The following is a 26,283-nucleotide window of genomic DNA, read 5'->3' on the forward strand; positions in this document are numbered from 1 at the left end:
ATCTGCATAAGGCTGAGGAACAGAAGTCCTGTGAGTCTTAACGTGGAGTTTGTGCAAGCTGGCACAACCAACCCTGAGGGCTGAGGGGGAAGAAGGAATTTTCAAAGGAGGAATTTTCTGGAAATAGAACTTTGGACCAGGGGCCTCCCAGCTTCTCCTTTTCCCACCCTTCCCCATCTCCTGCTCTCAAACAACCGCCTCACTAGCTAGTTGGTCAGGAGAACTAGTCAGATGTTCCTTCCCATTTTCAGACTGATCATTCAAACTCAAATCTCAAACGTCTTTCTTCACCTCTTCCCACACAACCCGAAGGATTTGTAAGTCTAGGAAACCAAAGAATAGTTTCATCAATAAATCAATTTATTTAAAAGAATATGTTACAATTAATTACACTAAGTGACATTACCAAACAATTTTAGAGTGGTTAGCTCTAGAACAAGGAATGAAAGAAACACTGTTAGCCATTATGTGTCTGTGTATTTTCTCTTCACATTTCTTAAATCACAAATAAAAAATACAAGATACTGCAGTGAAAATACAATTAGAGTTTCTCTCAAATAAATTAAAAGTGTGCATGGTCTGGGGAAAACTGAAGCCCTGCTCACTGGCTTACAAAGGGGGATGTGATATAAAACTGGTGTCCAAGTTTAGCAGTTAGTTGGCCAGTGCCTCCACCCACATCATCCCCTCTTCGATTCTGTTCTTCCCCAGAGCCTTAAGCTTCCCACACACCCTAGATTACTGCTGAGGAGTGAGCTGACACCATCCTGTATGAGTGAGGCCTGGCATGATGTGCTCAGGTTTAGGGCAAGAGGAGGGCAGGAGGTGAAACCGGAAGATGGGGAACTAAAGATGCGCACCCACTGCCTCTGCTATCTGAGTATTTAACCACGTCACCCTCCCTCCAAAAGGAAGCTAATGTGACACAGTGACTCTGGAAGGAACCTAGCAGTATGCTGGGGTGCAAAAGACCAAATGGTTTCTACCGCTGAATCAATCCAGCCAGAGAACATGAAGCAGAGAAGGGAGGGCACAGTTGTCCCTCTAGGTCTGGAGACTTCGGGTCACCCAGGATGCAGTCCCCTTTAAGAAAACTGCCTTCAAGAGCCAGGCCCCTAAGCTGGCAAATTCTGAAATGAAAGAGAGAGGTATCACCTCCTGTTAGAGCTGCTGCTCCAAGCATTGGGTTTGCAGATATAAGAGGGGATAACCCGAAGCTACTGGCCTGCGTAACTAAAGGATGAAACTGGATGGGCCAGGCACGGGGATGCTGAACATTTCTCTAATTCCTCCCTGAGAGCTGTCCAGGCCTAGGAGCTGCCCCGAGCACTCGCCTGTGCTGAGCTTAGACCTAGGGCAAGGGGAGGGCAGAAAAATGGAGAGTAAAATAAAAATATAAGGAGCAGAAAACCCAAAGCATGGCCCAAGGGAACCCTTTCTGCAGGGATAGGTGTCTCAGGGCCTGCATTTTCTCCTGATCCATAAAAACTCTGAGTTTTTATGGATAGAAACTCTCCGTTGGGAAGGGAGGACAACAAGAGATCAGAGAGATCCTGCTGGCTCTGCTGGGGCAAAGTAGGGGGAAAGGGGAGCCTCTCTATTTCCCGGAGACAAACTGCAAAAAGAGACTGAGCAGAAGACTCCCTGGGCAGAACCCTGGACTGAGAAAGGTGGTAGGGATTCAAGAAAGGAAGTGCAGAGCAAGGGGGAAAGGGTATCACACTAACACTGCTTCGTGCAAAGAAGAGCTTGACTGGATGGAGCTGTACAGCCACAGCGACCTCTGCCTCCATTGCAGGACGCTGCTGTGGGTGGGAGAGAAGGCGGCGCTGTCCTCCAGGGCTTCCCTGCTTTCCCCTTCTCACTGTAGCTGGGGCTTTGTTAGTGGTACAGCCTCAAGCAGGGGCCAAACAGGCTAACTACCTACAGGGCCCTCACCCAATCTCCAAGCACCAAGTGAGTGCCAGGTCAGAACGACACAGGAGCAGCGTCTATGCACGCTAAAGGCATCCCCGCTACTCTCACATCACAGGTCAGCATCTGGGCTTCCCACGGACTCCCGGATTTGTTCATTCCTCTCCCACTCTGAAGGAATAGGGGCAAACTGCTATTTTTAAAGTTTGAACGAAGCTGGTGCCAAAAGCCTCTTCAGCATCTTGGAGTGGGCAATCAACATACCTTCTTTCCAGGGTCCCTTGGCTCATTATTAAATTCATTTAAGCCAGAAGAAGTTAATTCTGTGCCAAAGCTTCCAAATCAGGGATCACGCCCTGCAATTTTAAACATTCAGCTTTCTTATATTTTGCACTCTGTGATTCCACCTGGGTTTGGAGAAGGTGAGGAAAGATAGGATGTCCTATATGATCCCACACCCCCTGGGGCAAGCGCCTGCCAAGACAACAGAGTGAGAGAGAAAGCAAAGTGGCCTCACAACAATCTGCAAAAACAAGTTACAAAAACAGAAACTTCAAACCACCCCAACACTGCTCAGTGGAGTCGACTACAACCAACTATGGTTGCCTCCCAGTTAGACAAAGCAAAAGATGCCATCCTATGGAGGTTTCTGCTTAGAAGGTAGAGAAGGAAAAAAGTAAAGAAGGCTCAAAAATGTTTCAGGTGCATCGGAGCCTGACTGCATCAGAGCTCCCAATGCAGTACCTTTGGAGGCTGGGGGTTGAGAATGTTGCTCTACCCCAGTCAGCCCTGGCCCCAGATCCTGGCATGTAGCTCTCAGGTCTCAAAAGGTCTAACTGCAAGATCAGATGAGGAGCTCTCTGAGGGACAAAAAGATTTTCCTTCAGGTTCCTTTTAATTCAAAGCTGAGATCCAACCCAAATCAACCATATTACTACTGCTCCTTCCTGGGTCCTCAGCTGGCTTGGACGGGGTATGGTTTGCCCGGCATGGGCCACCGACCCTTCCAAGTTTCCCCAAGGCCTTGGGGATGCTGTCAGATCCTTCCCCAACATGGGCGTTTAAGGAAGTCACAGAGAATGTAATAGTTATGGGTGGTTATTGGTCAGCAATGGAGTAGGGAAAAGCTTATATTCATAGGGGCTTTCTTCTTTCCCTCCCCCTACTTAAGTCCAATCTTTGTGCCTAAAGGTATCAGCTTTAACTCTGGTCCCGAGTACCATCCCTGCTTCAGAAAGAGCAGGGAAATGGGAAATCATGACCACTAAGTGTTTCAGGTGTCTGTGGCGTCAACCTCCTGAGCCCGCCCTCCCCATCATTCTAGGCCTGTTGAGGGAAACCATACAGGGGGCCCTCGGGAAGCAAGAAGATGTGGAATGTGGCTAAAAGCCATGAGTGGAAGAGACTGAGATGGACCAGGAAAGTTGTCTTGGAATCAAGAGAGACCACACCAAGTCTTTAGACTCTCGCTGCAGATCTGCAGCCTTGCTGCCCTTGAGAAACACACCTCTTTCTCCTCCCCAGCAGCCTCTTGGAAGATAAAGAAACTATGCTCCTTGCTCCTCAGACTCTATGGCAACCCATGATCCAGAATCTTCATTCGATACAAAAAAGGGGGGAAAAACCCAAGCAGGTTGTAAACTTTTCGAGTCCTTCATGAGGAGAGGTATTTTTCCCTGTAAATTTTTTTTTTCCTTTTTAAAGTTTGTTTCAAAATAAAGAGAGCAAGAGAGAAGTCATGAATTCTAGTGAAAGGTGTGTAAAAACACAAGCTAAAAAAGGTACTGCCATCAATATGAAATTTAAAAAGAAATATATATATGTATATACGTGCAGCTAATTTGTGTATATATAATTTTTACATACATACATATATATGCCTGAACAGTGCAAATGGATGGAGTTCATAGTTCCAGTTCTAAAAATATAGTACAAGGAGAGTCTGTTGGTATGAGGCCCAGTTGAAAAGACAAAGATACCTTTGGCGAGTCGGTTGGGCTTATTTCTTTTCCTGTCTTAACTCAGTTGACTCCTGGTGCTGACCCATCTGTTGTTCTCTACCAGCTCAATTCCAGAGATATGAAATTCAGAGGGATTATTAATAATATTTAGTTTAGGGCTTTTGAATATAATGACTTTTTTCCTTTTTCTCTTCTTTCGTGTTAATGGTTACTCTGTCTGACATGGGAGACGAAAGGGATAAGAGGATGAGGGTGAAGAGAAGGGAAGAGGGTAACGAAAGGCTAGGTGGCCACATCCCTCTGCTGTGACCTCGCCATCTGGAAAATGTTCTGAAAGGAAAAAAAGAAAAGAGTTACTGGGAAGCCTTAGGTGTCCTCATCTCCTCCCATCTAGAGACAACCCCTCACACAGAAAACGTATGACTGGATGGATGACTTGATCTGATTGGCCTCTTCACTTGATATAACTTTCCATCAAGAATCATAGCCTTGGGCTTCCCTGGTGGCACAGTGGTTGAGAGTCCGCCTGCCGATGCAGGGGATGCGGGTTCGTGCCCTGGTCCGTGAAGATCCCACATGCCGCGGAGCGGCTGGGCCCGTGAGCCATGGTCGCTGGGCCTGCGCGTCCGGAGCCTGTGCTCCACAACGGGAGAGGCCGCAGCAGTGAGAGGCCCGCGTACCGCAAAAAAAAAAAAAAAAAAAAAAAAAAGAATCATAGCCTTTTAGAGTTGGAAGGGACCTAGGATATTAACTATCTGGTTCAGCCTTCCTGTCTCACAGATGAGGAAAGATGAGAAGACTGAGATCCAGGGAGGCTGATTTGTCCAAGATCACAGAGAGAAAAAAAGCTGGGAGAGAATCCAGATCTGATTCCCAGAGCCCAATGTTCTTTCTACTATACCAAGAATATAAATTTTCTTATTCCTGACTTTACCCTCTGAACCTTGGAAACATCTTCTCTGAGAGTAAGTAGCTAATTATTCTGAATGTTTTAAATTCTGTTCCAGCACTGGCATATACAGACAGCAGGAAAGCAGCAGCAAAAACCTTCTCATGCACACGCACTCCTGGTTAGCCTAGACAGACTCTTTCACGTCTCACCCAGTCAGAATGGCTAAAACTGAGGACAGCTGCCCTTCTGGGTCAGGAAGAACACGGAGGGCGACTGACAAAAAACAAGCAGAGGAGGGTGCATGAAGTCATGAGAGATGGAATAGCCTGTAGCCAATGGCCAATCTCTAGACGATGGAAGAAGGGCTTTTTGGCATAGTCCGTTTAGCGTCCAAGGCTAATAACCTCTCTGGAAGAATATCCTGGCTCACATGGGATAACCAGTCTCTAACTAATACTCCTAGACAGATGGAGATGAGGGCCCCAGGTATTTGGCCACAGGACTATACATTTTAAACAAACAAACAAAAAAAGATAAAAAGGTCAATTCAAGATTGTTTAGAATTACCTCTTTTCTCCACTTGAGCTCGCAGAACACCCTCTCGAAGCATTCATGCATGTAATTGAACTGAAAAAAAAAACAGAGCAACACTCACTGGCTTCTCAAGACCAGGCACCAAAGGACCATGCCTTTGAACTCCTGCCCAGAGTCACCTTCCAAACTTGCTCAGCCTAGAGAAAAACCTTAACAAGCTCCATAAAACCCAGGCCTGGCTCATCTGCTATTCTCTGGCTCCTTCTAGTGGTTAACTGTGAGTCAAGTGGGATATGAAATTGCCAATCCTACTCAGGCCTAAAGGAAAGTCAGGAAGAACCTGGGGCTCTAGGATTCAAACAGATTCAGATCTCAAAACAACACTCTACAGCTCTCTCCATTTACGCATTTAGCTTAAGGAGAACTTTAAGCCCAATCTACTTTCCCCGTGCATGCTTCCCCAACTACCACTCACATATGGTGTGAAGATTTTAACCCATCGAGGCTTCTTCTCTCCTCGAGCATATTCAAAACAGAAGGCCATTCCTTCTTCATCTGTATCCCATCGTTGCATCTCATCCCATTCAAATGCTATTACCTGGTTCTAAACAACCGAGAACAAGAGCATAAGTTTGAGAATGCTGGGGAGCTTAGGTAAGATGGTTCTGAACCAGACAGCAGAAAAGAAATCAGTAGAGATGTCTACATCATTTCAGGGAAAAGACTGTGACAGAAGAATAAAAGTCAGTGTAAGCAGCCAGTGAAGGTGAGGAGCAGTGTAGATCCAGAGCCTATTTACCCCAGTCAAAACAGTCTTGATATCATTTCCCCCACAAGGAGGAATTAAAACATAGCAAGTGAGTATCAAAGTATTCCCGGTGTTCCTGGACCACGCCCCCTGACTTCCCAGCTACATGCTAAATGAACTCTCACCTCCAGCTGTCCTTCTTCAGTGCAGGCATGCAGTTTAAAGTGCGTGATGCTGATGGCTGTGATAACATGCCCCTTTCTCCTGGAGTCGCAGGCACAGTGGGGGAAGATGATTTCATTGTAGCCCTCACAAGTCCTTAGCATGTTGAGGTACTAGAGAAAAAAGGAAAGAGAAACAGTGTTACTATGGAACTACACCGTCATCAGGAGCTGCTGCGATGGCACACAAAAGAACCGAGAGAAACCTCGCAACCTGGAGACCTTGCCTCTGGTCTCACGTCCATTGCCAAGCTGGGACAGGGCTCCTAGATGATCCACTATCCTTCTAACTTCCAACTCCATACTTCCAACCCTGCTCTCTTTCTCTACTTATATATATAAATGAAGCCAGAAGAGATACCGCAACCAAGAGCCCTAGGACTAGAGGGAACTCACAATGCCATTTAGTCCAGCCCTCTATTTTCACTGTACCTAAGGGATGGAATCAAATCTATCCTTATAATTAAGGTAAGAGAGCTAATGTTTCTCATCTCTTCTCCAATCAAAAGTTAGAATGATCTCAGTGATGAGGATTAAGCTATCCCAAATCTCATATTCATAAAAAGTTTAAGCTGAAGGAAACTTTAAAAGTTAGTCATTTTACAGAAACTCAGAATAATAATGAGACTTGCTTAATGTCACAGGTAATAGTAAGTGGCACAACCAGGATTAGAAGCCAGGTTTAATTTCTAGGCCTCTGATCCTTTCTCTATTACCAACTAGTCCCATTTAGCCCCACTGCCCCTGGGTCTCCCGCATATATGTCTCCTTAAAAAGCATCTAGACCCAGAACAAGTGACATACGTGACCCTCACAGGTACAATGCGCCAAGACTGACCCAGAGAGGCCTCTGAACTCTTTGTCCCTTCTCCTCTACAGTTAAGGCTGGCCTCTCTCTTACTTAACTCACTATGTTGAGTTGAGAGGGGAGAGAGTAAAAGATAATGAATGGGAAGGAGAGAAGAGAAATAGGGAAAGATGATAAGGAAAAAAGAAGATGCAGGGACTCTGACCTGGTTTCCTCAGTGATTGCCGGGGAAACAAGCAAATAGTCTCAAGTCTGTGTGACACCCCCATCTGCATGCCACACAGGAAGAACAAGGCATAGTGGTGATGTGCGCAGAGAGTTAGAGAGAAGACAAAGGCCTAGCACCCTAGTTGATTTCACCTAGATGGGTACGGAGGTTAGAATACACTGGAGAGCTGCCTTCCGCCTCACCAAGAGAAAAGAAGAGACAGGCACAAGAAGGACCCTAGGCAACCTATGGCTCTGGTACCAAGGAATGGCACCTAAGACTGTCTCTACTGCCACCAGGGACTTTCCGGGAAGACCTAAGGGCCCAGGGGGAAAAAAAATTACACCACAGGCTCCCTTCCCTACTTTGTATTTACTTCTGCTTGGGTAAAATAATAGCAACTTTAAAGGTGAAAACTTATAAAGGGGTAGCAAGAACACAGGGACAGGGTCAATACAGAAGTGCCAAAATACTTCATTTGCATCATTTTTCTTCTCTGTCTCCCTCCATTACCCCATCCATCCCCCTTGACCATCACCCATCCTGAACCAGTGATAAACTGCTTAGGCCTTCTACTGGCACTATGAACAAAAATAAATCGCTGGCTACTATCTATACTTTGGTAAATATGACAGGCAGTGGATGATAGGAGAGAACTCTTCTGGGGTTATAACAAGCAGCAAACAGCACAGAGTAGTGATCAAGAGCCTGGGCCCAGAACGCCCCAGGCTTGAATCCTGGACCCATAACTTCCTAACTCTGTAACCTTGGGCAAGTTATTTGAACTCTAGCAAATTATTAAATCCTAGGAGCCTTTGTTTCCTCTTCCATAAAAAGGGAAATAATAGGGCTTCCTTGGTGGCGCAGTGGTTGACAGTCCGCCTGCCAATGCAGGGGACGCGAGTTCGTGCCCCGGTCCGGGAGGATCCCACGTGCTGCGGAGCGGCTGGGCCCGTGAGGCATGGCCGCTGAGCCTGCGCGTCCAGAGCCCGTGCCCCGCAATGGGAGAGGCCACAACAGTGAGAGGCCCGCGTACCGCAAAAAAATAAATAAATAAATAAAATAAATTTTTTAAAAAAAAGGGAAATAATAATAGCATCTATACCATACAGTTATTTGTGACCTTGAAAAGTATCTAGCATAGTACTTAGAACATAATTAGGTATTCAATACATGACAGCTTTAAAAAAAAATTTTAAAGGCTCCATTAAGGTAAGGTGTCATTGGGGAAATTTAAGGTTTTCCCGAGATTATCAGGTCAGGTAGTATTTCTCAGTTTTAAGTGGGCAATCTCTACATTCCTCGATTTGCAGAAAACATAGAGAAGAAATATTTAAAATTTTACATACATCCAAATTTCCAAAGGAAAGTTAATTTTTGTTTTCAAACATGTTTACATAAGGGTGTAGCTATGTACTTCAAACAAAAAATTATCCTGTCTATTCTCCTTTCATATTAAATTCTGAGTAGCTAAATATGTATCCCAAATTACCCTCCTTGACTTGTATACCGCTTAGATGATGGTGCACATCAGGCAAGAGAAGAGGACAGGTATGGCATGGGACATTTTATAAATGTTCAATGTTCAGCAAGATAGGTAAATACTGAAACAGGACGGTTATTAAAGCAGAGACAGTACTTAACAGAGCAAAACACTTTAGGTGAGGGATGGAGGTCCATTCTGGAGAACTCTCTGTTCTCCCAAACAACCTGCCAAGGGTCAAACCAGATCTAAAATTGAAATAAAGGCCTGAGAGGAAACTTGGAAGCCAACTCTCCCAAATTCCAAGGGTAGTGTTTCTCAAGCACCTAAAGCTGCAGACTCACTAGGGTGCTTCTGTAAAAATCTTCACAAATATTTCTAGGTCATACCCGTAGAGGTTCTGGTTTAGTAAATGTGAGGTGGGCTCCAGAAATCTGCATTTTGAGCAGGCTTGACAAGTGATTCCCATGTAACTGGGCTGGCAACTACACTTTGAGAAACACTGACTTCCACATAATACTGCCTTTTGTGAAATCATTAAAAATTATGTTGACAAACACAAACCCAGAAACTTTTTTTCTTTTTTAATAAGTTTATTTATTTTATTTATTTATCTATGGCTGTGTTGGGTCTTCGTTGCTGCATGCAGGCTTTCTCTATTTGCGGCGAGTGGAGGCTACTCTTCGTTGCAGTGCGCGGGCTTCTCATTGCAGTGGCTTCTCTTGTTGTGGAGCACGGGCTCTAGGCGTGCAGCTTCAGTAGTTGTGGCGCACAGGCTTATTTGCTCCGCGGCATGTGGGATCTTCCTGGACCAGGGCTCGAACCCACGTCCCCTGCATCGGCAGGCGGATTCTTAACCACTGCGCCACCAGGGAACCCCAAACCCAGAAACTTCTTATTTGTCAGTTCAACAATGGCAAGATATAAGTTACACATGTTCACTGCTTGTGTGAGAGTTGAAAAAAAAGAGAGAGGGACTTCCCTGGTGGTGCAGTTGTTATGAATCCGCCTGCCAATGCAGGGGACACGGGTTCAAGCTCTGGTCCGGGAAGATCCCACATGCCACAGAGCAACTAAGCCTGTGTGCAACAGCTACTGAGCCTGCACTCTAGAGCCTGCAAGCTACAACTACGGAGCCCGCGAGCCACAACTACTGAAGCCTGCGCGCCCAGAACCCGTGCTCCGCAACAAGAGAAGCCACTGTAATGAGAAGCCCGTGCACCGCAACGAAGAGTAGCCCCCGCTCGCTGCAACTAGAGAAAGCCCACGTGCAGCAACGAAGACCCAACGCAGCCAAAAATAAGATAAATAAATATTAAAGACTTAAAAAAAAGAGAGAGAGAGAAAAAAGAAAAAACAAGTCTTATGTACACTATATTCTCAACCATCCTAATCTGAGATTCAATCTAACTTTGCAAACCGGTAAAAAACAAAAACATTTTGATCACACTGGGTATTACAAACTATGGCAAAGGTATGAGCTGTCCTCTGTATTCGGAGAGCAAGGGAACTTACACAAAGCTTATTTATCTGTTAACTTTGGAATATTTTGTCAAGATTCTACTTGAGAGCTAACAACCTGAACATCCCCAATTTACAGAAAAGAAACTGAAAGTGACAAGTTTGTGAATTGCTGAAGGTCTCACAGTGATCTGGCAACTAATCGTAGTGATACGGCCTAATCTCAGGCCTATCAACTGTGCTAAGTTGTTATAATGGTATCAAGACCTACGGGCTCTGAAGGGTCCATCTGAGGTGGTAGTTTCAATGTATTGACCATTGACTAGGCTAATGTCTTTGAACACTGATACCTGAATAAAACCCAAACTTTTGTCAGGGGGGAGGTCTTTAAAATAGGACTGCAGTATTATGGGACCGGTACACACTTGTACACTGGCACTAGGTTTTCAAGAGAAGCATATTTTATACTCAGTTCAGATGACCCACGGGGAAACCTATCAATGTACTAAATGCACTTGTGTTCTTAACTGAGGATTACAAGATACAAACTTGAGTCTAAAAAATAATTTCATAATAGATTACTATGCTTGTTAAACTCAGATTTTCTATATTTTGCCACAGAACAACCCAAACCTATTTATTTCTCTAGCACTTTGCACTGTGCCTGGCACACACTTGGTGCTCAACAAATATTTTTTGTTAAATGTATAAATGGAAGCTAGTGTGTTTAGAGTGCTATATGTGCAAAGAAACAATCTGTATTCCATATTCAGAAGGCCTTATGAAATTACTTTGATTCTGCTGGCTTTGACAAAGGCAAAGAACTATTGCAGAGGTGGATAGCCCTTTTCGTAGAAGATGCAGATGTGTTGGTCAGAATCATGCATTAATATATAGAAGACAATACCATTATCTTAAAGAAGAGGTGGAAGTTGAGTTTTAAAATCCTGTCTCCCACATAGCAAAATTCCCTTTACCAAAATTCTGCCAAGACTTTATTCTATTTTTTAAAAAACATTTTTATTTATTTTCAAATATTTATTTATTTATTTGGCTGCCCCGCAGCATGCGGGATCTTCGTTGCCGTGTGCGGGATCTTTTTAGTTGAGGCTCGTAGCTGTGGCATGTGGGATCTAGTTCCCTGACCAGGGATTGAACCCAGGCCCCCTGCATTGGGAGCGTGGAGTCTTAACCACTGGACCACCAGGGAAGTCCCAAAACTTAATTCTATTTAAAAGATTTTTGTGTTGTCTATTTCAGCCTGTTGGTATGCAGAACATTGGTGGATGGTTCCCTTTTTGTTACATGAGTGATAAAATAACTATTCCACCTAGATATAAGACTATGGGCTTAAGTTCAGTGGCTAACTTGTTTCCATTCTTATTCCAATACAATTAATTAATTTAAAAAATAAATAAATAAAATTATTTATTTATTTTTGGCTGCGTTGGGTGTTCGTTGCAGTGCGCGGGTTTCTCATTGTGGTGGCTTCTCTTGTTGCCGAGTACAGGTTCTAGGCGCACAGGCTTCAGTAGTTGTGGCACACCAGCTCAGTAGTTGTGGTGCATGTAACATGCTTACACTGTTGGTGGAAATGTAAGCTGATGCAGCCACTGTGGAAAACAGTATGGCGGTTCCTCATAAAACTAAAAATAGAACTGCCATATGACTCAGCAACCCCACTCCTGGGCATATATCTATACAAAACCGTAATTCAAAAAGATATATGCGGGCTTCCCTGGTGGTGCAGTGGTTAAGAATCCACCTGCCAATGCAGGGGACATGGGTTAGAGCCCTGGTCTGGGAAGATCCCACATGCAGCGGAACAACTAAGCCCGTGCGTCACAGCTTCTGAGCCTGTGCTCTAGAGCCCGCGAGCCACAACTACTGAGCTGGAGTGCCACAACTACTAAAGCCCGTGCCCCTAGAGCCTGTGCTCGGCAACAAGAGAAGCCACTGCAATGAGAAGCCCGCGCACCTCAATGAAGAGTAGCCCCTACTCATCACAACAAGAGAAAGGCCGCACACAGCAACAGAGACCCAACACAGCCAAAAATGAAAATAAATAAAATAAATAAATTTATTTAAAAAAATGCACCCCTATGTTCATAGCAGCACTATTCACAATAGCCAACACATAGAAACAACCTAAATGTCCACCAACAGATGAATGGATAAAGATGTGTTACATATATACAATAGAATACTACTCAGTGCTATAAAAAAGAACAAAATAATGCCATTTGCAGCAACATGGATGCAACTAGAGATTATCATACTAAATGAAGTCAGAAGGAGAAAGACAAATACCATATAATATCACTTATATGTGGAATCTAAATTATGACACAAATGAACCTATCTACGAAACAGAAACACAGACACAGAGACCAGACTGGTGGTTGCCAAGGGGGAGGAGGTTGAAGGAAAAATGGAGTGGAAGGTTGGTGTTAGCAGATGTAAGCTTTTATATACAGAATGGATGAACAACAAGGTCCTACTGTACAGCACAGAGAACAATATTCAATATCCTATGATAAACCATAATGAAAAAGAATATTAAAATGAAGTATGTGTATATGTGTGTGTGTGTGTGTGTGTATATATATATATATATATATATATATATACACACATATATATATAGCTGAATCACTTTGCTGTGCAGCAGGAATTAACACAACATTGTAAATCAACTATACTTCATTAAAAATACTGAAAAATAAAATCTATAAAACAATAAATACTGGAGAGGGTATGGAGAAAAGGGAACCCTCCTGCACTGTTGGTGGGAATGTAAATTAGTATAGCCACTATGGAGAACAGTATGAAGGTTCCTTAAAAAACTAAAAATAGAGCTACCATATGACCCAGCAATCCCACTCCTTGGCATATACCCTGAGAAAGCCATAATTCAAAAAGAGACATGTACCACAATGTTCATGCAGCTCTATTTACAATAGCCAGGACATGGAAGCAACCTAAATGTCCATCGACAGACGAATGGATAAAGAAGATGTGGCACATGTATACAATGGAATATTACTCAGCCATAAAAAGGAACAAAATTGAGTTATTTGTAATGAGGTGGATGGACCTAGAGTCTGTCATACAGAGTGAAGTCAGAAAAAGAAAAACAAATACTGTATGCTAACGCACATATATGGAATCTAAAAAAACGGTACTGATGAACCTAGTGGCAAGGCAGGAATAAAGACGCAAACATAAAGAACGGACTTGAGGAGGGAAGAGGAAGCTGGGACGAAGTAAGAGAGTAGCACTGACATATATACACTACTAAATGTAAAAAGGATGGCTAGTGGGAAGCTGCTGCAGAGCACAGGAGATCAGCTCAATGCTTTGTGACAACCTAGAGGGGTGGGATAGGGAGGGTAGGAGGGAGGCTCAACAAGGAGGGGATATGGGGATATATGTATATATGTATACACATAGCTGATTCACTTTGTTACACAACATTGTAAAGCAATTATATTCCAATAAAGATGTAAAAAAAAAACCTAAGGAAATTAATAATTGTTGGACTTTAGTTAATATATAACAAGTGTACCATATTAAGATAGGAACTCTGTACTATCTCCTTAGTTTTTTCTGTAATATGAAACTGCTATAAATTCTGTCAATAAAAAAGTAAAAAAAACAAAAAACCAAAGAAAACTAAAAATAGAACTACCATATGATACAGCAATCCCACTCCTGGGCATGTATCTGGAGAAACCCAAAATTCGGAAAGATACATGCACCCCAATGTTTACTGCAGCACTATTCACAATAGCCAAGACATGGAAACAACTAAATGTCCATCAACAGAGGAATGGATAAAGAAGATGTGGTACATATATACAATGGAATATTACTCAGCCATAAAAAAGAATGAAATAATGCCATTTGCAGCAACATGGATGGACCTAGAGATTATCATACTAAATGAAGGAAGTCAGGAGGCGAAAGACAAACACCATATGATATCACTCATATGTGAAATCTAAAAAATAATACAAATGAATGTATATACAAAACAGAAACTGACTCACAGACTTCGAAAACAAACTAATGGTTACCAAAGGGGAACGGTGCGGGGTAGGGATAAATTAGGAGGTTGGGATTAACATATACACACTATATGTATTAAAGTAGGAGGTTTGGGATTAACATATACACATTAACATATACACTCTATATTTTACTATATGTAAAATAGGGATAAATAGATAATCAACAAGGACGTACTGTATAGCACAGGGAACTCTACTCAATATTCTGTAATAACCTATATGGGAAAAGAATCTGAAAAAGAATGGATATATGTATAACTGAGTCACTTTGTTGTATATCTGAAACTAACACAACTTTGTAAATCAACTATACTCCAATATAAAATTAAATTACATTAAAAAAAGAGATAAAAAGGGGCATTTTATAAAGAGATTATGGGGACATAAACCTACCATGACCATTTTCCTTTGTTCATACAGCTTCTGTAATTGGTAGGATTTTTCCTCTGCTTTGATGTAACCTTTTTTCACATCATCAACAGCCTGTCACCAAAACAAGGCAGGGAAGAAAGAAATGTAAAAATTAGTATCAAGTACATTCTTGATAAAAATAAAGAGACATAGATTCATTTTCACAATAACTCTTATCCATCTGTTATCACCAGTAAACTCTGCCACATGGGTATATTTACTGGAATAAGTAGTATTTAATGAGTGTCTGGTATGTGCTCAAGGATTGTTCTAGGCACGTGAGGGATCTGGTTTCTCCTGTTAAGAGATTTAAATTCTGGTTAATTTATACATGAGAAAGAATTACAGAACACTGCAAGATAGTATACAATACTGTATTAAAGATAATAGTGAAGTAGCAAAAAATGTGTGACATAAATAGTAAGTGATACATGCAGCCAGAACAGGAGAGCTTATTGCTAACCATAGTTATCAAGGAAGTCTCAGTTGGACCTCAAAGGAGAGGTTGAATAGAAGAAACTACAAGCTAAAGTCAGGAAACAGGAATGGGTTTGACCTTAAATACATTCAGGAGACAGACTTGCCTGATTTGAATAAAGGGTACATGTTAGGGGACAATGAAAAATAATTCTGAATGGGTAGGTTAATAGGGTATGAAGGATCCTAAAGAGCAGGCACAGGAATTTAGACTTAAGGAGAGTAGAGAGCTAAAATAAATAACAAAAAAACTGTTGTTACTGTTGTTTTTTAAGAAAGATTGATCTGTATATGACTGCCCAAATGATTTAAGCCAAGGAGAGAATGAAACAAGGGAGATCAACGATGTTGTGGTACTTTAAGCATGAAATGAAACAAGACCTTAATCTAGGGTGGTAACAACTGGAAGAGAGGAAGTGATAAATCTGAGACCATGAACCGAAAAACTTTCAGAGAGGACTTGATACAGGCATGAAGGTACCCAGATATAATATTCTAATATGCTAATTCTAAACTATTCCTGGTTCAGCCATATGAAACATACACCCCCTTTCCAACCTTACTCTACTCCTCCTCCACTCCAAGAAAAACGTAAAAAATCTAATGGAAGGGAAAACTGATCTTTGGGAGAAAAAAAAGAAAAAGAACAAATAGAACCATTTGTCTAGGGCATTCAGGATCTAACCTCAGTGAGTTACTGAAAGGACAACTCTACACAGACACCAGGCAGGGGCCCACTTAAATCTTTATCAGAAAACTGCTGATTTCCTTAAGGCAGAAATCATTCCCCATAGTCTTTTAAGGGAAAATATTTGCATAACAGAATGAATTCAGGACTGAAGTAAAGAGACTAGTTCAAATTCTAGCTGTCACCTACCAATATGCACTTGAGTAAGTCACTTAAACCCTCTCAGTCTGTAAAACAGGAATAACATTCATCTTGTAGGTGGACAACAAAATGAGATAAAAGATGTTAATAGTTTTGTAAAGTATATATAAATATATATAAATAGTTACTATTACTATCATTTATATTAGCATCATTTAGCTGTTAAATTCCTCTAAGAAGGAATTTAATATCCTTCTTAATTAATATCCTGCCTGGGACTGCCTAATGGAAAGATTATGCCAGTGTCTCCCCAGCCCTAGCCGTATAAGCAAGGATTCACTTAGAGAGGATCATATTCACAGAGGCGATGCTCAACAAGAACTGCCACCAATGTCCTGAAGAACCTGAACATTCTGTTGTTTATCGCCAAAAGACTCAGCTGCTCCAGGTCAAATTTAAATCAGTTACTGAAAAGCTGGGAGAGAAGTAAAGAGGGAAAACAAACAAATGAATACTGGTTTATCTATTCAGTTTCCCCAATACCTAGAACTGTGTCTGACTAGTAATAGCACTTAAATGTTGATGAATGTTTCCCCAGGGCAGAGGTGGGTCATCTACCCAGAGTGAACATCTACTCCAGCAGCTCTAAGTGACCTATTTTCACATGGGGCAGTAAAAATGTTCTCTCCTCACTCATTTCTAATCAGGATTATACTGCTTGACTAGCCCTGAGTGAAAAACATAAATATTACCACACTAGATTCCCTTTTCCCTTAATTAAAAATTTTTTATTAAGGTAAAAGACATACATAATTTTTTTAAATGTGTATTACTAAGAGGTGCCTAATAAAAATAAGTCTCCAAAAAAAAAAAAAAAAAAGTCTCCTGATTCAACAGCCTCATTACACAGATACTTTAAAGCACTGTAAACAGTTTTTTGTGATATTCCTTTCATAATTCTAAATGTCATGCCTATGCTGCTAATTCCTAACTTATCAATTTTTTTTTTTAACTTATCAATTTTAGACAATGTTGACTTGCTGTTAAAAATAATAAGTTTTAGGGACTTCCCTGGAGGTCCAGTGGTTGAGAATCCATGCTTCCACTGCAGAGGGCATGGGTTCGATCCCTAGTCAGGGAACTAGGATCCCACAGGTCACACAGTGCGGCCAAAAATAATAATAATAATAAAATAAATAAATAAGTTTTAGCTTTCTTATACCACTCCTACACTCTCACTTCTTCTTCCTTCAACACCTCAATAAAAATTAAATCAAGGGCTTCCCTGGTGGCGCAGTGGTTGAGAGTCCGCCTGCCGATGCAGGGGACACGGGTTCATGCCCCGGTCTGGGAAGATCCCACATGCCGTGGGGCGGCTGGGCCCGTGAGCCATGGCCGCTAAGCCTGCACGTCTGGAGCCTGTGCTCCGCAATGGGAGAGGTCACAACAGTGAGAGGCCCACGTACCGCCAAAAAAAAAAATCAATTAATTAATTAAATCAATAATGAGTATTGATTATTGTAAGCATGTAAACATTGTTCACAACTAAATCATGTACTGTACCAGGGCTTCCTCTCTTGTACATTTTTTTTTTCCTCTTAGGTTAACTGCCTGTTTGTTTGTAACCTTCCACATGCCTCTCACCAATTCTTCCACAATAACCAAAGTCATGTTGATTCATTCAAACATTCATTTTCTAAAAACTGTTGACTGTTCTCATCTGCTGTGTCTCATCCTCTCCTCTTTGCAGGTTTATGCCTCTTAAAATCCATTAATGTTACTTTAGTGAGCTTTCAGGAAGAAGTAGTTTAAAAGTATGTTTAGTCTGTCAGGCTTAGCCAGAAATTAAATATATCCTACTATGGATTTTGACCTTATCAATTTTTTAAGGAAAAGGCACATTACTATCATTATTATCCAGTATTTCATCAATTCTAAGGTGCACATTTTTTCACATTTTATTGTTCCTAAAATTGGGATGCATCTTATAATCAACGTGTGTTGTTTAATTGGTAGCTTTTTTCTCTTGGCAGTACATAAAATACTAGTGCATCTTACAACTGATGGCATCTTAGAATTGACGAGATGCATGAGATATTCCCAACATCAACATACGATACAAAAAAATAACTAAAATTAAGTGAGGGAAAAAATTTAGTATTATTTTCCAAAAGGCACAACTGTTTACCTAGTCAATCAAAAAAATCATTTGAGCTGTTGTGCACTGCTGGGAATGTAAAATGGTACAGCTGCTATGGAAAACAGTGTGGCGATTTCCTCAAAAAATTAAAAATAGAATTACCATATGATCCAGCAATCCCAATTCTGGGTATATTAAAAGCAGAAGTTTGAAGAGATATTTACATAACCATGTTCATGACAGCATTATTCATAACAGCCAAGAGGTGGAAGCAACCTAAATGTCCATCCACAGATGAATAAACAAAATGTGGTATACATGTACAATGAAATATAATTATTCAGCCTTAATAAGGAAGGAAATCCTGTCATATGCTACAACATGAAAAAGCCTTAAGGACATTATGCTAAATGAAATAAGCAAGTCACAAAAAGAAAAATAACGTATGATTCTACTTACATGAGATACCTAAAGTAGTCAAATTCACAGAGTGTAGAATGGTAGTTGCCAGAGGTAGGGGAGGGGGAAATGAGTTGTTTAATGGGTAGAGTTTTAGTTTTGCAAGATGAAAAATTTCTGAGATTCCACTGACAATAATGTGAATATATTTAACACTACTGAACTGTACATTTTAAAATGGTTAAGGGGGTAAAAAAAAAGTATTAAATTATAAATTTTAAATATGTTCAGTTTATTGTATGTCAATTATACCTCAATAAAGCTGTTTAAAAAATTGTTTGAAGAAACAGAAGAGTTCAGAAAAGTTGTTGCATATGAGATACTGCTACAAAAATAACAGCTTTTCTTTCTATATACCTAAATATTTTATTTTTGCTTTACAGTTTTATAATTCAAAAAGTAATTTCACAAGCTCTGCTTTGTTTAAATTTTGATACTGATTAAAAAAATGTGAGGTACTACTATTACCCTTTAATAGATCATAAAACAGATCTCAGCAAAGCTATGTTAAGGATTTACCCAATGGAGAGCTTGTACTTGAACCAGATATTCTGACTCCTGGTAAATAATTACTCCATTCCAACAATACAAAGAAAAAATATCCCATTCATAATTGTAATAAAAATATAAAATACTTGGGAATAATTTAAAGGGGCATATGTGAAACATAAAATGACAGAACTTTATTTGGGGAAACGAGATGAATAAAACAGAAACTTTATTTGGGGAAACAAAAAATGAGATGAATAAAACAGAAACATCACACATTTAGTTGGGAATACCACATTTAATAAAAATAGTGACTCTTCTTCAGTTAAACTATAAATTTAACAAAAACCCAATTAGAATTGTAATGGGATACTTTATAAAGTGTTATGAAATGGGTTAATTATTTTCAAAATAATTTTAAAACAAAATGTTTAAAAGAAAGTAAAAAGTAAGGATAGTATTCTCTATATGGCTCTGCTAAATTCATTATTTACAGTCACAGCAGTATAAACACTGAATATTAATCTAACAAATATTGTAATTTGACTATAGTAAGAAGATAGGACAGACGAAAAGGTACGAATATGTAGTGGAGTGGGGGAGGAAATGGAGCTAAAGTCCCATCTTCAATAGCAGGTAATTAAGCAATATTGCTTGAATAGGAAACATCAAGTAGGAGTAATATAATCAAATTATAATAGAGGTATGGAAGTAAATATAAAATGAAATAGAGATCCTATATTCTTGGATTGGAAGAATTAATATTGTTAAAAAGGCCATACTACCCAAAGCTATCCACAGATTTAATGTGATCCTTATCAAATTACCCATGACATTTTTCACAGAACTAGAATAAATAATCCTAAAATTTATATGGAACCATAAAAGACCCAGAATTGCCAAAGAAATCCAAAAGGAAAAATGACAAAGCTAGAGGCATAATCTTCCTAGACTTTGGACAATACTACAAAGCTACAGTAATCAAAACAGTGTGGCACTGGCACAAAAACAGATATATGGATCAATGGAACAGAATAGAGAGCCCAGAAATAAACCCACACACCTATGGTCACTTAATCTTTGAAAAGGAGGCAAGAATATATAGTGGAGAAAAGATAGTCTCTTTAGCAAGTGGTGTTGGGATAGCTGGACAGCCGTGTGCAAATCAATGAAGCTAGAACACTCCCTTACGCCATGCACAAAAATAAACTCAAAATGGCTTAAAGACTTAAATATAAGACATGACACAATAAAACTCCTAGAAGAGAACACAGTCAAAACATTCTCAGACATAAATTGCAGCAATGTGTTCTTAGGTCAGTCTCCCCAAGGCAATAGAAATAAAAGCAAAAATAAACAAATGGGAGCTAATCAAACTTTTAAGCTTTTGCACAGCAAAGGAAGCCATAAACAAAACAAAAAGACAACCTACATACTGGGAGAAAATATCTGCAAACCATGCTACTGACAAGGGCTTAATTTCCAAAATATACAAGCAGCTCATACAACTCAATAACAAAAAAATAAACAACCCAATCAAAAAATGGGCAGCAGATCTAAACAGCCATTTCTCCCAAGAAGACATACAGATGGCCAATAGGCACATGGAAAGATGCTCAACATCGCTAATTATTAGAGAAATACAAATCAAAACTACAATAAGATACCACTTAACACCAATCAGAATGGCCATCGTTAAAAAAATCTACAAATAACAAATGCTGGAGTGGGTGTGGAGAAAAGGGAACCCTCCTATACCTGTTTGTGGGAATGTAAGTTGGGGTAGCCACTATGGAAAACAGTATGGAGGTTCCTCAGAAAACTAAAAATAGAATTACCATAATACCCAGCAATCCCACTCTCGGGCATACATCTGAAGAAAACTCTAATTTGAAAAGATACATGCGCCCCAATGTTCATAGCAGCACTATTTACAATAGCCAAGTCATGGAAGCAACCTAAATGTCCGTGGACAGATGAATGGATAAAGAAGATGTGGTACGTGTGTGTGTATACACACACTCACACACACACACACACACACACACACACACACACACAATGGAATATTACTCAACCATAAAAAAGAATCAAACAATGCCACTTGCAGCAACATGGATGGAGCTAGAGATTATCATACTGAGTGAAGTCAGACAGAGAAAGACAAATATCATATGATATCATTTATATGTGGGATCTAAAATATGACACAAATGAACTTCTTTACAAAACAGAAACAGGGGCTTCCCTGGTGGCGCAGTGGTTGAGAGTCTGCCTGCCAATGCAGGGGACACGGGTTCGAGCCCTGGTCTGGGAGGATCCCACATGCCGCGGAGCAACTAGCCCGGTGAGCCACAACTACTGAGCCTGCGCGTCTGGAGCCTGTGCTCCACAAGAGAGGCCGCTATAGTGAGAGGCCCGCGCACCACGATGAGGAGTGGCCCCCGCTTGCCGCAACTAGAGAAAGCCCTCGCACAGAAACGAAGACCCAACAACAGCCATAAATAAATAAAGAAAGAAAGAAAATTTAAAAAAAACAAAAAACAAAACAAAACAAAAAACAGACTCACAGACATAAAAAACAAACTTCATGGTTACCAAAGGGGAAACAGGCTGGGGGAGGGATAAACTAAGAGTTTAGGATTAGCAGGTACACACTACTATATATAAAATAGATAACCAACAAGAACCTACTATGTAGCACAGGGAACTATATTCAATATCTTGTAATAAACCATAATGGAAAAGACTATGAAAAAGAATATATATGTATAACTGAATCACTCTGCTGTACACCAGAAATTAACACATTATGAATAAACTATACTTCAATAAAATTTTTTAAAAAGATGAAATAAAACAAAAAACAAGCTAAAAGAGATGAAATGGTTGCCTATGAGAGGAAAAGAGTGGGAATAACTAATATTTTTCATAATAACCTGTGTAGAACTATTTGATACTTTAAGCTCTATGTATGTATAATTGTGATGAAAAATTTTTTGAAAAAGAACATAGCCCCATAATGTTCATTTGTTATTGTTTTAAAAAATAATAATAAATACATTTTGAACTCCAGGATATCCCCTTATTAAACTTTTTTTTTTTAATGGCTTTATTTATTTATTTTTGGCTGCGTTGGTTCTTCATTGCTGTGCACCGGCTTTCTTTAGTTGCAGTGAGTGGGCGCTACTCTTCAATGCAGTGTGAGGGCTTCTCATCACGATGGCCTCTCTTGTTGCAGAGCACAGGCTCGAGGCGTGTGGGCTTCAGCAGTTGTGGCACACAGGCTCAGTAGCTGTGGCTTGTGGGCTCTAGAGCACAGGCTCGGTAGTTGTGGTGCACTGGCTTAGCTGCTCTGCAGCACGTGGGATCTTCTTGGACCAGGGTTCGGACCCGTGTCCCCTGCACTGGCAGGCGGATTCTTAACCAGTGCACCACCAGGGAAGTCCCCCCACCTTCTTAAACTTATCTTTTGTCAAAATGGGACAGAACATTTTACAAATTTAACTAAGATCCAGGAGACAAAACAGCTTACCTAAGGATTCACACTGTATTGGCAAATGACCACTACATACAAACAGAAAAAGAAATCAGGCCTTTCCAGGGAGATCAGTTCACCCACCTGATGAAAGAAGTAGGTAACAGCAAGGTCATTGTCATTTAAGAGGATTTCTTCTTCTGTCGTAAAAAGCCACTTTCGAATGGTTAGGCAGGTGCCTGGCACAGCTGATGTGTAATTCTGGACGTAGAGTTTATGAGGAAATTCATTAGGTGCCAGCTTACGTACTAAAGAGAAGACAAAGCAAAGAAAGCTAGAGTGAGAAGATATACAAGGCATCTCCCTAGTATGAACTGTGTAAAGCAGGCAAGAATGGAGGTTATCATTAACCAGCACATCAGCTTAGTTCCATCCAGGAGCTCTGCCTTGGGACCACAAAATATCAATTTGCCTAGCCAGATCTACGCCTTCTAATATGACTGGCCAACTGAGCCTCAAGCTAACTGAAATCTTTCACCTGAATGACATGCCTTTCAGTTAACATGCTGACTTTGCAGACATCACCTACTCCAAAGTCAGTTAAAAAATCTGATCCATAACTGAGTTAAGTTACAGCAATGTCCACTGAACATCTTTAAAGCAAGCCTCCCCCTCTTACCCAGTTATGGTGCATTCAGAGTCTCTCATGTGGCAGTTCTCAATGAACAGCTTTTATTGTTAAGAGCTGAAAGGCTCTCCACATCCCCCCACAAGTCTAAGACATTTACCAAAGAAAAGTGACTTCTGGGTAGCCTTACTTCCTCTTCCTAACAATGCTCAAGCAGTATAAAACACTACCACTTTTAATTTCTATATTGTTTTTCTTTAAAAAGGCGGAGTTTTCTTCTCTTGATGTTTACTTGGCTTTATAACAGAGCAAAAGACAGATTTAATATTTCCCATTTTATTTGTTAACTAAAGCTTAGAGAAGAAGGTAAGATTAGAATCCAAGTGTCCTGGATCCTTAGCAATCCTCTGTAATATTTATATCTGCCTAGTTAGACTGCAGAGATTTGGGAAGACAATAAACAATTGGGAGATAGCTGCTTTAGGGGGAATCAAAGTTGTTCTACCTTGACCTGGGATGGCAAGGCGACTCAAATCTACCAAACTCTCTCCCTTTCCGGGATGAGGAAGTTCTGATCAGTCAATATTATCTGTTGTTTCTGGCCTTAGCCCTGTACATATATGATGTGGAAAAGACCCATAAACCGTAGGAAATCTGTCATTTAAAGCAAGCCTTCCAACTTCCTCCCCTTTGTGGTCTCAGTGCAACTATCCCTAGCTTTTATAAAAGAATATATAAGAGAAAATCTCTGTCACAGTGCAATAAAACTTCCTAGGAAGAGGATATCTGTTTACACAAACTTAAACACCGGGTTGGCCAAAAAGTTCGTTCGGTCTTTTCCATAAAATGGCTCCAGTAGCGCTTAGTTGTCTTTAACTTCATTCGAAACGGATTGTATTGTGACAGCTATCATATCAGCATGCATTTAAAAAAACTTATCAAAATTGGTGAATTTTTGTATAGCCATTTTAATATTGAAGATGGAAGAAAAAAGCAACATTTTCGGCATATCATGCTTTATTATTTCAAGAAAGGTAAAAGCGCAACTGAAACGCAAAAAAAGATTTGTGCAATGTATGGAGAAGGTGCTGTGACTGATCAAACGTGTCAAAAGTGGTTTGCAGGACTTCTCTGGTGGAGCGGTGGTTAAGAATCCACCTGCCAATACAGGGGACATGGGTTCGAGCCCTGGTCCAGGAAGATCCCACATGCCACGGAGTAACTGAGCCTGCGCACCACAACTACTGAGCGTGCACTCTAGAGCCCAAGAGCCACAAGTACTGAGCCTGCGTGCCACAACTACTGAAGCCCGCCCGCCTAGAGCTCGTGCTCCACAACGAGAAGCCACCGCAATGAGAAGCCCACGCACTGCAACGAAGAGTAGCCCCCACTCGCCGCAACTAGAGAAAGCCCGCATGCAGCAACGAAGACCCAACACAGCCAAAAATAAACTAATTAATTTTTTTTAAAAAGCAAAGGCTTTTAATCAACATATTTCTTTCTAACTCCTGAAAACAAAAAGCTATTCTTAAAAATCTACAAAAACCATAAAGTACGCTAAAACAAGCTGTGGCTAAGTAGAAAATCCCCTCTTTTTAAGGCTGTTTCATTGGAATATATTAATTTTGAACTCTGATTTTTAAAAATCTCATGAAAGTATCTGATTCAGTGCTGGGTGTAAGTAACTGATACTGCCAACAGAGGAAAAAGGGGTGATCAGGTATCTAGCCTTAGTGGGATTACGCTTAATGGGATTTGTCCTGTCTGCTTGTTAGAAACAGTCCCAATTAGTGGGATTGCCCCTTGTCTTCAAGATCTTCTCCTCTAGGCAAACAGTTTCAATCTGACAGCTTTTGGGAGCTTCAGTTTCTTAGTATTAGGATAAAATATCCTCAAACAAAACGTAATATTAGTTACTGGCACTTACCAAAGGAATGATTGATCACTTCAAATAAGGCAAAGTAATTCACTGTCGTACTGTCCATGCCAACCTTTGCTGCAATAGCCTAAAGTGTAAACAGGATAGATTAGTTTCAGGAAAACAAAATCAGACAGTCCTGTGGGAAAAGACAGGTATATGCATGAGGAGTGGGGAGAAGAGAAGGGTTTTGCCATCTTGGTTTCATAGAAACTAAATTCATGGTCCACAGCTACTCTTTTTTGTATGTATGAATACATATGCATGAAATAAAAGAGAAAAATACCTTTATTTGATCCAAACAGCTATGATCTCTAAATATGAGTTTCTCCCCTCCAATTAAAGCTAATAACAGTCTCTCCTTAAATATCAGCTTTGCTCTCTGAAATAGGACTTCATATCATGAGGATCTTTTAGAATAGCACTTACAAAAAATGTGCTACATAAGGACAGATTTTAAAAAGAAAATAAATTCTTAAATATCTAGTCTCACACATTCAGCCTACATTTAATATACAGGCTGTTAACATACAAGATCTATATCTTTGGTTCTTGAGCTTAAAACATTGTTTATCAATTTTGCTCATACTTCACAAATTATTCTTGTTTACTTTTCAGATGATCCACGTCTCATGCTGGGGACCTCTATATCCTAAGAATTATCATCATCCTTATCCATGTGAAAATAGCAAAATGTTGGGACAACAGAGACATTTTAAACAAGTATCAGTCCTTCTCTCTAGGAACTAAGGTCCCAACATGATAAATAAAAAGAAATTGAAAGACTCCATATGCAAATAAAGGAAAATTGAAATTACATACAAATAACAACAAGAAAACACAAAGCAAAAAACACAAACTAGTAGTACCAAAATTCCTTTTCAAGATCAATCCCAAAATGTATAAATAAGGTGTTAATTAAATAAGAGAAAATTATTGAGTATTAGTGTCTCAGTAAACCAAATATGATATCCTTCTTCCTGTATCTACTCACATATCAGACCTAGGTTCATCCCTGATGTGAGGCAGAAACTGGAGACTGTAAGTGTTCTAAGTTACCATTCTACTGCACTAGATAGAAACTGAAATCTTCTCAAGGTTTGGAAAATGGCTTATAGCTAGAAGTCTCAGTAACAGGGTGAGGAGAGAAG

The 26,283-nt window shown here is 40.3% G+C and overlaps 1 protein-coding gene across 4 annotated transcripts in view; it reads right to left on the reverse strand.

The window, feature by feature from the left end:
* Positions 1-339: 339 nt before the first annotated feature.
* SNX27 (sorting nexin 27) overlaps positions 340-26,283 on the reverse strand; it is an 85,312-nt gene continuing 59,368 nt past the window's right edge. For 3 of the 4 annotated variants that reach the window (XM_033415647.2, XM_004285216.4, XM_033415648.2), the window contains 7 exons: positions 25,142-25,220; positions 22,731-22,894; positions 14,697-14,786; positions 6,235-6,384; positions 5,777-5,905; positions 5,335-5,394; positions 340-4,205 (listed from right to left, as the gene is read on the reverse strand). In XM_033415647.2, coding sequence (XP_033271538.1) covers positions 4,158-4,205; positions 5,335-5,394; positions 5,777-5,905; positions 6,235-6,384; positions 14,697-14,786; positions 22,731-22,894; positions 25,142-25,220 — 720 coding nt within the window. In that variant the 3' untranslated portion in view covers positions 340-4,157. The remainder of the gene's footprint in view (positions 4,206-5,334; positions 5,395-5,776; positions 5,906-6,234; positions 6,385-14,696; positions 14,787-22,730; positions 22,895-25,141; positions 25,221-26,283) is intronic. The other variant, XM_033415646.2, reaches the window with a different exon arrangement.

This window comes from Orcinus orca, chromosome 1, assembly GCF_937001465.1.
Source record: "Orcinus orca chromosome 1, mOrcOrc1.1, whole genome shotgun sequence".
Taxonomy (NCBI): domain Eukaryota; kingdom Metazoa; phylum Chordata; class Mammalia; order Artiodactyla; family Delphinidae; genus Orcinus; species Orcinus orca.